The sequence below is a fragment of the Schistocerca serialis genome, chromosome 7 (assembly GCF_023864345.2).
Source record: "Schistocerca serialis cubense isolate TAMUIC-IGC-003099 chromosome 7, iqSchSeri2.2, whole genome shotgun sequence".
In the NCBI taxonomy this organism is placed as follows: Eukaryota; Metazoa; Arthropoda; class Insecta; order Orthoptera; family Acrididae; genus Schistocerca; species Schistocerca serialis.
In genome coordinates this window covers 196,628,544-196,641,812 of record NC_064644.1, presented here as the reverse complement: position 1 = coordinate 196,641,812, position 13,269 = coordinate 196,628,544, and the positions used below count along the sequence as shown (strand labels likewise).

Genomic DNA, 13,269 nt, shown 5'->3' with positions numbered 1-13,269 from the left:
TGAAAGATTAAATAGGGTTTTAAAAACCGAATTTTTAATGTATTTCAAGAGAAGAGAGACAATGCATTAACAATTTTGACTTATGGAAGAGACAGACAGACTCTTAATGCAAAATCTGAGAACACCTCAGTCAGCAATAGAGAGATAAATGTTGACAATTCCTAGAAGAGAATTAACTGTAATGAAAACGAAATCAAGATGGGCAGCACGTACCCTGGAGAATGGAAGGTTCCTTGTTCAGCTGCAGGATAAAGAAACGATGACAGAGGACACCCTTACAGGAGCTGGGAAGATGGAATCTGAAGATGTGCAGGGGCAACATCAATGCATACAGCTTAAGAACATAATTCATGGAAAACTTAAGGAGGCCTTTACCCAATGGTGGATGTCAAATGGCTGCTGCAGGTAGTGATGGTGGAGGATGCAAATTCGGTTTCAATAGATTTGGGATCATATTTAGCCCAACACAATGAATGTGTGTTTTACTAGTTTGAAATACAGCTGACTTAAGTGTTTGAGAGCCTTAAAAATCAACAATGGAAGTTTAAGTAAACACTTTGTCTTTTTTTTTTCTTAGGACACATACCAATGTTATGAGATTCATAGGCCTGCTCCACTTTCTTTTAAGAAAATTACACATTCATTGTACGGACGCAGGGAAACTTATTAGATTTTTTCAGATTTCATATTTTTATATACATACTGGGCACAGATTCAAATTTAATTGCTTCAAATATCTTCTGAAGTGAGAAAAATCAGAAGAGAGTACAAAGAAAAGATTTGACTAACAACCAAACTTAAAAAGGAATGAAATCACACAACCCTTCTATTCTGTACAGGAGTACTATTTCAACAAACTGCAGTAATACTCATTGCTTCAAGAGTGTCAGCAGACAGCAAGCTTTGATTGACAGTCAGATGTATGTATTCAATTTAAACAGCAGAAAGTCATTCCTTTCTCTTAAAGATTACTCCATCAAATTCTGGCTTCTAAAACAATGAGACATTTGTTCCTTTCATGGTGGAATAAACATAGATATTCTATGTGGGAATTTTGAGTGAATGACGATAGAAGGCGGCTTCCTCTAAGGCAGAGAGCGGGCCGACCGGTGGAGAGGTACCCAGGGGCAGAGCAAAATGGGCCCGAGCAGAAGAGGGGGTAATGAGAGGGGAGGGGAGCGAGAGGCAGAGGGGAGTGAAAGGTGGAGGATAGCAAGAGGGGATGGGCACAGTAGGAGAGAGGGAAGGGTCAGGAGAGGAAGTAGGGGTAGAGGGGGAAGGGGAGGGGTAGAGAGGGGTGGGTAGGGGTAGAGAGGGGAGGGGAGGGGAGGGGTAGGGAGGGGAGGGGTAGAGAGGGGAGGGGTAGACGGAAGGTATAGGGGGTGAAAGGGGGAGGTGTAGGGGTGAAAGAGAGTGGCAAGAGGGGGAGGAGTGGGAGGAGGGCAAGAAGGTGAGTGAGTGGAGGGGTGGGGAGTGGAGGGGTGGGGAGTGGAGGGGTGGGGAGTGGAGGGGTGGGGAGTGGAGGGGTGGGGTGGTAGCGGACGTGTGTGGTGGGAGGGGGGTGGTAGGAGGTGAGGTAAGCAAGGGGGATGGTCAGGCAGTCTGGGGAGGGGAGGGTAGTGAGAGGGGGGTAGGGGAGTGAGAGAAGGGATGGGAGGGGTGCCAGAGAGGGGTGGGGTGCCAGAGAGGGGTGGGGTGCCAGAGAGGGGTGGGGAGGGGATCGAGAGTGGGGGAAGGGGATCAAGACTGAGGGGTCAGGTGGGGATCAAGAGTGGGGGGGGAGAGGTGCGAGAAAGGAGTGGGGAGTTTGAGAGGGAAGGTGGACGGGATCGGCAGGGGGTAGCAGTGTGATAGAAGGGAGAGGAGTGAGATGTGGGTGGTGTGTTTGACTGAGGTGGGGTGTGTAAGGGGGAGGGAGGAAAGTAGGTAGAGTGGGGAAGGTAGAGATAAACTTACAGTTCAACTAATTTTATTTTGTTTCTTGGTTACTACTTAATACACTTTATATCTGGAAGGAATGAGATTCTTATCTTTGAAATATTTATTTTTTTATTTCACTGACCAAAAGCCAGTGTATTATGATGCTAAATAAGCAGCAGGCAATTGGTCTTTGTGGATTATATTTATAAACATTAATGTTAAATAGTATTATTCCTCTTTCTTTCAGTATAATCTTCACAGATTGAAGAATAAGCCACATGACACTTATACAACAAACGGAAAGGGCCCAGTGCATCAAAGTTTTACTCTAAAGCTAGACGCAACTAATCTGAGTTATTTATATATCACTGAACTTGATAAAACAAAGGAGTTAATCTTATTTAATAAATACTGAATCTACAACTTAACAGCTCTACAGTATTTTAAAATATTATAATTTAACTTACATGCCATATACAACAAAATCGTCAAAAAAACCATCACTTTCCTTGTCAAATACAGACTTGTTGCTTGTGGTGCTAGAGTTAATGTTCGGATTTTCTTGTTCAATTGTCTTCATGTCACTGACAGCAGAATGGCTTATCCCCCTATGAAGTAAAATTAAGCACATTAAAAAAAGAAACAGCAAAACTGGATAACAAAACTACATGTTATTGTGTAGGATGATATTATTATAATAAAATTAATAATACATTAAACACACACAAACAGCAAAAATAATAGATAATTTTTTTGCAGCACTTCTTTGTATGAGTAACAGTCAAAAAGATTCTGACTTTCCATGAGATGAAATAACTGTTACCATACTGTATAGAAAAACAGCACCAATAAACTGTGCCAAGTGGATACTTCTATGAGGTGAGTAAATACAAATTTTGGAATAGTACACAGTTTTTGTCTGTTTATTATTAGTAACAAATGAACAACTGTGAGGCCAACTGAATTAAGCAAAGGACTGAGTGTGCCTGTCTGTCATTAGACCAACGTACATTTTTTCCTCTGGGAAAAGGAGGTATTCAATATTCTACAGACACTCAAATTATAAAAGGATTTCTGTACTGACAGCACCACTGGTGTGTATTCAATGGATGCAAGGTAAGCTCTTCCTACCCAGCACAAACTGGGAACAAAAGTGAAACTAATGGAGACAAAGCTCATTCCTTACACCGGTTGACAATAGTGATATTATATGATATTTTCAGATCAACACCGCCAAGTTTTCATTAATCATCAGCTAAATTCATAAGTTCACATTCGCGATAAGTTGCAATTCACATTAGAAGGGATGTTCTCTGAATGGGCAGTAGAACTGGTGGCTAGAGATCCATGAAGCATGTCTACCTGCCAACTCTTATCCCGCAAGTCCCACTATTGGGCAACTGCTGGCCTTTGTGTGAGATTAGCAGGATTAAAAGTTATAATTCCTCCTCTACTGCTACAGAAAACACAGGGTTAAGGTAAACGAGTACTTACACACATGGTACATAGGTTTATATTATCTCTAAGCTATAAATAGCATACCGTCTGCCATGCACTTATGTCCAGAGTATAGATATGGATGTAGATCAGTTTATAATAATCAAACAATGGAAAATGTAGGATGGGATGTAACAATATAATGAAAAGGATAGTTGCTACTCACCATACAAGGGAGAGGCTGAATTGCAGAAAGGCGGAACAGAAAGACTGTCACACAATTAGCTTTTGGCCAACAAAGGCCTTTGTCAACATTAGACAACATACATACATGCACACACTCTGCAAACGCAACTCTCACATACATGACCACAATCTCTGGCAGCTGGAGCCATCTGTGTGTTGTCTAATTTTGACAAAGTCCTTGTTGGTCGAGAGCTAATTGTGTGAGGGTTTACAATAATCATTGCACAGGAATGTTGGTGTTGTGGGAAGGTAAGACAGCATGTTCAGTGCATATCAAACCGGTGAGCAACAAAATCATGAAAATCCAAGCATGGCAGTGCAAGTGTGAATGTTCACCTTGAGGCACAACTCTGCTACCTGCAGTTTCCAATAGAAGCAGAATGTAATACAACTGGAGAGACCTATGAGCCATGGCTACAGAGTAATGGAATTGGCGCTGTCACAGAGTAAGTACACATCCACCAAAGACGAATGACCAATAGCTGTGAAGCATGAAGCCTTCTCAGTCTAACACAGCATCTCTGGTGTCTGCGGACAAATCAGTTTTGTTTGTGTAAGAACTGTTATTTTGTTTTGCTGGAAAAATGATAATGTAATAATAGAGCAGTAAAATGTCACTAAGCATGAAATGTGGAAAAAAAGCTTCTGAAATTTATCTTCTACTAAAAGAAGTGTACGGCAAAGACCGTTGAATCACGTACACGTTTCTGAGTGGCTCAAGTGTTTCTAAGATGGCCATGAAGACACTGTAGATGACTCATCCCCAGAACACCCTTCAACACAAAAAAATGGATGAAAAAGTTGACCATCAGTTGAGTTTTGATCGATTGCTGAAACAGTACCGTTGAAGCCACAAACGATGGTGGTCGAGTTAGGCTTGTTCTGTGCACCTACATCACGCATCCTCCGACAGCCAATGACCGTTCAGTAGTTCCCTGGGCACCTTGCTGGGAATGCAGTAGCCAATGCAAACATTAAATGTGACTGTGGCGAGTTGTTTAATGAATTTCTATTCCATTTGTAGCGAGTTTTAATCGGTGACGGTGGTGGTAAGTGATAAATTTTGCAGAAGCAAGTGAGAGGCGTAACTTGCAGGATATACACTTTCTTCAAGCAGTAAGCACACTTGTACTGCGACTGTTGTTTGAAATTGTCAACAATGCAATCCCCATCCATGCCTCGACAAGTGCGAACCGCCATCTTTTATGGACAGGACTATAGTAATTGACAAAGAATGCATAAGGCAAATTTTACAGAACCAATTATAATGAGAAAAGTCTGTGGGAAACTGATGCCAAAAATTGCCGCAATCGAACAAAAAGAAGCTTGAGAAACTGTTTGTACTGACACTTTGAATACCATCAAACAGGATGATTTTGGACAGTTTTGAAGTTATTTTCACTGATACTTGCACAGGTTATGTTTCATTGTATTGTTTGTTACAGAAATGGTGGGGTGTTCATAGCCGCATATCTGCTTGTCTTAATCGCATGATCGCATGGGTCACACAGGCGTGCTGTATCAGCATGTGACTGTGTACATTCCTGGAGGCAGTTTTGGGACAAGTTTCCCAGGCCGCAACTGAAAGTTGGAGTTCTTCACAACCATAATTTGGAATGTTATTTGAAGATGCAGCAACAGTAGATGTTTGTCTATTAGTTGATAGAGCATGGACATGACATCCTAATACTGCCCAATTTCCGATGCACCTGATGATGGGGCGAAGACCCCAAAATCATGTTGGTGCATAGCGACTTTGGTCATGCAGGACTTCAGTCAATAGAGTACTTTACAACTGTGGTGGATTTGTTTACCATGAACATGTTGCTGAACAGCTGTGGGTGTCCCACAAACAAAAATTTGAACTATCACTTGTTTCCGCAAGGTTTTTGTTTTCCTGGAAGTAATGGCTTATAACTGATTTCTCCGAAGGAACATTTAGTTTGCGGCAGCATGACTACCAGGCTTATCTGGAGGATAACGAACTACTTTGAACACTTCCTCAAAACTGGAAGTCCATGTTTCTGTGTTACTTTGCTGGCTCTCCTCATTATCAGGCAATTTCTGTAAGACATGATCTGGATCAAATGGTATTAGGCCTGAGGCACAAAGTCCACTCTTTGTTTTCTGTAGAGTTTGTTGAAATCTTAGTCTGTGGCTGCTTCAGAAGATATGGATAAGCATCCTCGGAAATAGTCCCATGACTGTACTACTTCCATTCAGTTGATATGGCTCACCACGCTGCTTTCACTGGTTTGAAGAAGCTTACATCGAATGGCTGGAGAAGGTGGGTGCTATTAGAGGGAAGGAGGATGAATGAATTATTGTTCCACTCACCGTCTTCGATAATGCATACAGACCTGACTGGACAAATTGTCCTCAATCATCATTGATGGCCTATTTTGTTCCTTCAAATAACAGGGCAAAGTGATTGTAAAAAGCCAGCCTTTAAATATCGGTAAATCAAACCATCCACTATCATTCCTAATTAAGTGGGTTCTCCATGGGCCACCTTCTTGCCATGTGTTCCACAAATGCTCAGATTTATGAAGGATATATGGAGGTAACAGTTTACTGTCAGCACTTGCTGCCATCATTATCGAAACACTAGATTTCGATGAATCCATAACTTTTTCAGCATTCTTCCTCCTTTGTTTTGTAATTATCTGCTGCTTGCCCAAATCATCTGACATGTTAGTTTTGTGATAGCTGATTATGTTGTTAGGTGGGAGATTTTCCAGCGTTGGCTTTATTTTGGAGAAATATGTTTTAACTCTCATCTTGCTTACATTGCTTCAATACACATCTCTACAATAGCAACAACACGCTGTCAGGACACGCTAACACACAAAAGCTGAATACCGTATTTACTCGAATGTAAGCCGCACTTTTTTTCCGGTTTTTGTAATCCAAAAAACCTCCTGCGGCCTAGAATCGAGTGCAAAGTAAGCGGACGTTTTGAAAAATGTTGGTAGGTGCCCCCAGGACTAACTTCAGCCGCGAATATATGTAGCGCTACCCAGGTATGCCTTGCAGGCACAAAGATAAATACTGGCGCCAAAAACTCTGCGCCAGTAAAAAAAAAAAAAAAAAAAAAAAAAAAAAAAAAAAAAAAAAAAAAAAAAAAAAAAAGGGTGGAAGACGAGCTTTTTTTCTCCATCCCGAGTTTTGCCCACTGCATTTTCACACATTATCCAATGAAGTAAATACAAATTCCGTACTGTTCATCTTCGAATGTACCAGCATTTCAATGTACTACGAAAATTCGACTGGCAGGACTGTTTGGGATGTTTGTCAATATGGCCAACTCTTCGTTCTGAATTTTTTCGTACCTGTGAGAAGAGATGGTTGCTAATAGGAATTTTTATGAATTGTGAATCACATGCAGTATTCTCTTCACCATAAGAATAGTACGAATATAAACATTTTGCCATGTATTCTTTCATGTTTGCTGCTATCTCATTTAAATCCTGTCTGCCTAATAAACTACAAAACTAGAGTGAGACAACAGCAAACGCGGAAGAATATACATATCATGTCATGTTTATATTTGTATTATTCTTACGCCTAATAGTGATACAGTCAGAAATGAAGCACGGCAATTGACTAGATTTTTAAATCTAAGATGACTCTAATTTCTGTGCAGAATGTAATGTACAAAAAAGGCATCTGCAAAGATTTTCACACAGAGAACAATTTTAGCTAAACTCTCATTCGGAACATCTTCTATCATACGCAGTCTATTATTTGGTTCTTGTTGATCATTATCAAAGAAAGCAGCAGTGTAAGTAACAACAAATAGCAGTCTCTTGCCATTGTTTCACTAATGAGACAATTCCTCTCATTTTTTTATTGTAAGTGGCGGTAGCGCGCACAAAAGCAAGCCATGCCGCGAGCGGCAACAGGCCATAAACACTCATTATCAGAATGCGACAAACAATGCATGACACAGTACAGTAATGCAATTTCAGCTTATAGTGACGTAAACACCTATAACAAAGAGAACAGCACTTATCAGATCAAAGAAAAATAAGCGATCGATTCAAACCTGACGAAGCACGTGAAAAAGGAAGGGTACCCGTATAAATACGGACAGACCGCCTGACGCATAGCAATGGCTACCTGGTAAAGCTTAACTGCTAAGCTTATGACTCGAACCAACACTGCTGACTACATACAATGAAATTGTAAAACTCTTTGAACTTTTTTGACTATTCCTGTACCCAGTTCCTATGTTTGGAGCAGCTTTCCAGCGAAAACAAGAATAAAAAATAATGTACGGTGAGCACGAGAAGTCTCTGTATCCCTGTTTAGTATCAAATGTTGTCATGCAGGTTGGTAGCTATGTTATTTCTTAACAATTATTGGAATCAATGATTGAAAATAGCATTTATATGTTTTTTGCAGTCCTTGTCAAGTTGTAATTTGCAGCCATGGCAGATGTTACCAATCATAGTTTCACTACTGAGGAGTGCACTAGTGACAAGTACGTGGATGCATAAGTGACAACAGACCGGGGAGACAATGAGATATGAGTATTAGAGCATTTCAGGAATTGTTTAATAAAGCTCCACCACAAAAGGCAACACTTCTGGATTGGGAAAGATGTGCTTTTCCTTTTTGCAGTGTTAAAGACAGGTAATATTTGGAAGGAAGAACATGAGAGAGAAACATGTGCCACAGTCTCTGATTTGACTGAATAATCTCCTACGACGGTGACATGTAAATGTGCTTCGGTACTCAGTATACCAGGACAATAATGTGAGATCACACGAAAAAAGACCTTAAGGTCAGACCTTTCCGACCTAGGTTTGTAAATGAGTTATTGGATACAGACTGAAAGGAGCATGTTTTAGCACACTGTGCTTTCTTACCTCAATTTCTGAATGCAGTGAACCATGCCAAGGTTATGTTTTCAGATGAATGTGCCATTTATTGCAGCTCACATGCTAGAAATATTGTCGTTTGGGCCAAAGAAAATCCTCATTACACAGTCAAGTTAGAAAAGGAATCCACCTCATATAATGATATTGGCAGCAATCACATCGCAACAACTGCTTGGGCCGTACTTTTTTGAAAGGACTATGAATGGCGCAAATTATTTATACATGTTACAAACATGGTTAATGCCTTAGCTTGAGGAAAGGGGCCTCAGAGAACACATTTGGTTGTAGCAACACTTACTACGCTCTTGTAATGAGAGGGTTCCTAAATGATCACTTTTCAGGACAGTAGGTAGGTTAGTGGTTCATCTGCAACACCAGCTCCCTTGAAACGGCCACTAAGACATCCTGATGTCACCCAGTAACAACTTATTATCGGGAGTCATTAGGTTATGCTACAAATGAAGACCTGCACAATGCTGCTGGCGATCCATTTCACACTATGACACCACATATGCTCAAAGATATGTCAAGAACAACATGGCGCCACATAGAAATAAATGTATTTACAGCATGATCAGGAACATACCAATATACTCAACACTTAGTATGTATGTAAGTACTTGTGCTAAAACAAATCAAATCAATCAGCATTCAGTACTAGGGGGTATGCAGACTTCTTGCCCACCCTGTATGTACTTTACAAACTAAAAAATGGTTTACAAAATTAAACTTTATTATCAAGTGAAAGGAATCACGTGTGGCAACTGAGGTCCGAGTTCAGGTAATCAACAAATTTGCCAGAAAAGCAATTTCATGTTTAAAAAATGACATTTTATTCTTTTGTAACTGCTTACCTTAATGGAAAGTTCATTACATGCCACTGGACAGCAATAGAAAGTACAAAATGACTGACTGATGTTTCATCACAGCAATTACAGTTATAAGTCACAAAATTGTGACTACTCACCTAAAAACTATCGTGAAATCATTTCTACTGATATCTGATTAGTATATCTCAAGTTTGGTGGGCAAGATATTAACAGATATCCGTCAATTTCTTAAAAGCATACAGCACAAACCTGACCTAATGGAATGGGCATAGTTCCAGTTGGAAAACAACCTGACCTATGACGATATAGATACAACATTATACTGACATACTGCAGAACCTTTGAGGTGTCTTCTCCCAGGAATGCACCTACAACATAACTGTCATCACTAGGCTGTGCAAGTCTCACAGTGTGGATGCTAGAACAATGTTATCCTGGAAGACTTCACCACCCGGACAAGACCAATATGATATTAAAGGAAGTAGGGTGCTTCAGAACTGGTACTTCCTATTAATTGTTCTGCATTTCAATCATTTCACTGTCACAGCCACTGTACAAGTATCTGGCACTATAACTGGCTTAAGGAGAGCACACATCTGAGCTGTTTACTGAGGTGTGTAATTGAGAACAATGAACAGTCAGTCTCAGAACACTTACACCTTTTTCATTATTGGGGGCTGGTAAAATTCGCATTTTGCAATAAATGCAAAATAGGTGCAAATTTTGCCTCAAAATGTGAAATTATTTAATAGAAGCTTCTTCATAGCGAATTGTATCCAGATGAACTATATCAGAGATGGTTTGAAATAGCTTTATTTTCTGCACATAAATATCGAAAATATAACCTGTTTGCAACTGCTGGTATTGTACATCATCTGGCAAAGCGTACATCATCTGGCAAAGCCCTGTTTGGAAAGATAATGTGCATTACAATCTATTTGCACAATAAAAAGTGCACGAATGCAACATTGTACCAACACGCACAACGCTCTAGTACCATGTCAATTGTGGGTGGTTGAATGAAGAAACAAGCCAGGTAATGCAACGTAGTACTCAGCCATGCAACGCATTATTTTATAACAAAGAAACACATATGTTTGTTTCATAGCTAAAGTTCAAAAGTTGGAATAATACAGACACTTTTAATATGGAAAATTAGGTGGTGGATGTTTCGAACTGTGCCTGCATCAAATAGCAATAGAGGTTGGGCTTGAACTATGTTGTTAACAATACAATACCAACCTCAATAAGCAATTGTACGGTAGCTGTTCCCAAATGCTTCGTGTTGTGCTTTGCTTGTTGTTTTCTTATACTGACATGAGTGAAGCAAATAATCCTGGTCCGTCATGGATTTCGATTATGATCCTTACAACCCCAGATAAGATTGGAAATCCCTGTGGAAATGTGTCAGTTCCGCTTTTGCAGAACACGGGTTTAGGCTGTTGCCCCACAACGAAACACAGGGCTTGTTTCCCCGCACCTATCCTCACACCTACGACAGCCAAAATTATAGTTTGTTAACACTAATCGCTGTACAGTGCCCGCACTCTGCACTACAGAAATTAGAAAACAAAATCCGTCACGTTTCTTGACTGCGTCAAAATTGTTTCCCTAACATTATAATAGATTTACCAGTACTTTCGGTTCCACTCCTATGCTAACACTACTCCTATGCTAAGCGTCTTGTCAGTTCTATCTGTAGCATTAGCAAGCATGGGTCACAGTGCTATAAACACCCATAAAAGGTCGAAATTAATGTTCTACAGATTTTGTAATCATGGAAAAGGGTGGGAAAAAACAAGTAATGTCCAGAAACAGCATAAATTACACTTGCTGCTTTTTCACAGAACAATCATATTCTGAAAGCTTAAATACAGCTAAACAAAGAAAATAAAGGCCATTTCGGAAATAAAAAGAAAAAGCTGTTGAAGTTTTTGCAAAAGCAAACATTGCACTCTAAAAGTTCCCAATCAGCCGCTTTTTCAACCGTTAGTCTCACAGAAGTAAGGTTTTGTTTGTTTTCACTCATGTAGCGTGACAACATTTTAAATTTGTGCGCCTAATCATTTACAAACAAGACAATAGATGTGAATTTCGACACAAATAGGCATGAATTTTGCCAAAAATAGATGCTCCAGCATTCATTTTCTTGAATGAAGCGAGAAGTGTGTGCACCTGCAACCCCCCTACCCCAACAACAGAAATAAATTTATACTTTTATCTGGTTAAAAATATTGTTTATTGGTTTCTATTAATTCCTATGTTTTTCCTCATTTCACTACTTTTTCATTATTTTGCATACAAACAAGTGGTGAAGTGATAATTATAATTCAATGCCTATGGAGCATTGTTTTAGTTGTACGTCTGTATTCTGTATTTCCTGTTAGAAAGGTCACAGTTAATTGTAATTTATGACAGAAGTCATATCAAGTATTCCACAATGAAGTGTTGTAGGTCTTCAGGTGATTCTAATCTCACACCCTTTGGGAGACAATCTGAGCAGACCTTTGAAACTGCTCGCACGTATCATTTACTATCTAGTAAAATCATCAGAAGATCGAAAGAAATTAGTACTAAATGATTTAGCCAAGTTACCTGTATGGCACAAAACGAGGCAATTAATTCCACACAATAAAAACGTGTGAGGTCCTCCAAAAAAGAACTTAAAAGAATCCATTAAATTTTGGTTACACGATACAGCACACTAATTTAAAGGTTGTTGATTCAGCTAAATACCGAGGGATTACACTCACAAACAAACTGGAACCATCAAAAAGAAAATATTGTGGGGAAGCCAAACCAAAGCCTGTGTTTAATTTGCAGAACACTCACAAAATGCAACAAATCTACTAATGTGACTGCCTATGCTGCACTTGTCCATCTCCTCCTGAAGTATTGCAGTGCAGCACAGGATCCTTACCCGATAAGATTAATATCATGAAATAGGGGAATGGGTGTCAAGTATATGATATCAAAATTGTTGTGGCAATCATTAAAACAAAGGGTTTTTCATTACAATGAGATCTTTTCATGAAGTTTCAACTGCCAACTTTCCTCCTCCGAATGCAAAGATATTTTGTTGACTACTACTACAAACGGAGAAATGACTCATAATAAATGAAAGAAATCAGGCCTCACACAGAAGATTTAGGTGTTTGGTTTTCCTACACGCTATTCGAGAGTGGAACAATCGAGAAATAGTCTGAAAGTGGTTTGATGAATCCTCCCCCAAGTACAAATTGCAGAGTGGTTATACAGATGCAGATATAGGTAATAATCTCTATGCTCTTTCTAATTTTTTACATGTACATCTCCAGTCTGCAGCAAATACAATGTTTTCTGTAGAGGGTACACAGTGAACTTAATAGAGCAAGTCTGAAAATAGATACACTTAATGTGTAATCACTAAATACAAAATGGTACAAGTTAACAATGAAGTCATAAAACCAGAGACAGGTTTTGTATTTAGAGCCATTACAAGACTGACTAAATGGTTAGCAAATGATATAAATAGAAGAGTAAAATAGAGGTTTTGAAGGACAAAATACATTTTCAAAAACAAGCTATCTGTATGTCTGAAAAAGTTACAATTTGACATACAGCAATGCATAGGTATACCAAGCAGGAGCAAGGAATAGGGACGATGCGGGTATGGGTGCAGCCCCCCCCCCCCCCCCCCAAAAAAAAATCTTCACAAGCCAACCTATAATTCTGCACCTGCCACACAGAGAGATGTATCAATTCAGTATAGTTTGAAGACAGGTAGAACATGTAATGGATATCAAATAGTTGCCAGTGTATCTAGAACCATTTGTTGTAAAATCTAAAAATTGCTTCACCATTTCTGGTAAAAGTAAATACCATTAACAACTCATGATATCCAGACAGATGTCAGAAGTATTTGATACAGAATCTTATGATATAGGGGACGCACTGAGTTGCAGAGTGTT

The 13,269-nt window shown here is 39.5% G+C and overlaps 1 protein-coding gene across 4 annotated transcripts in view; it reads right to left on the bottom strand.

The window, feature by feature from the left end:
• Nucleotides 1-13,269, bottom strand: part of LOC126412362 (ADP-ribosylation factor GTPase-activating protein 2) — an 82,757-nt gene that overhangs the window by 16,861 nt on the left and 52,627 nt on the right. For all 4 annotated transcript variants that reach the window (XM_050081924.1, XM_050081925.1, XM_050081926.1 and 1 more), the window contains one exon: nucleotides 2,388-2,528. In XM_050081924.1, the coding sequence (XP_049937881.1) occupies nucleotides 2,388-2,528 (141 nt within the window). The remainder of the gene's footprint in view (nucleotides 1-2,387; nucleotides 2,529-13,269) is intronic.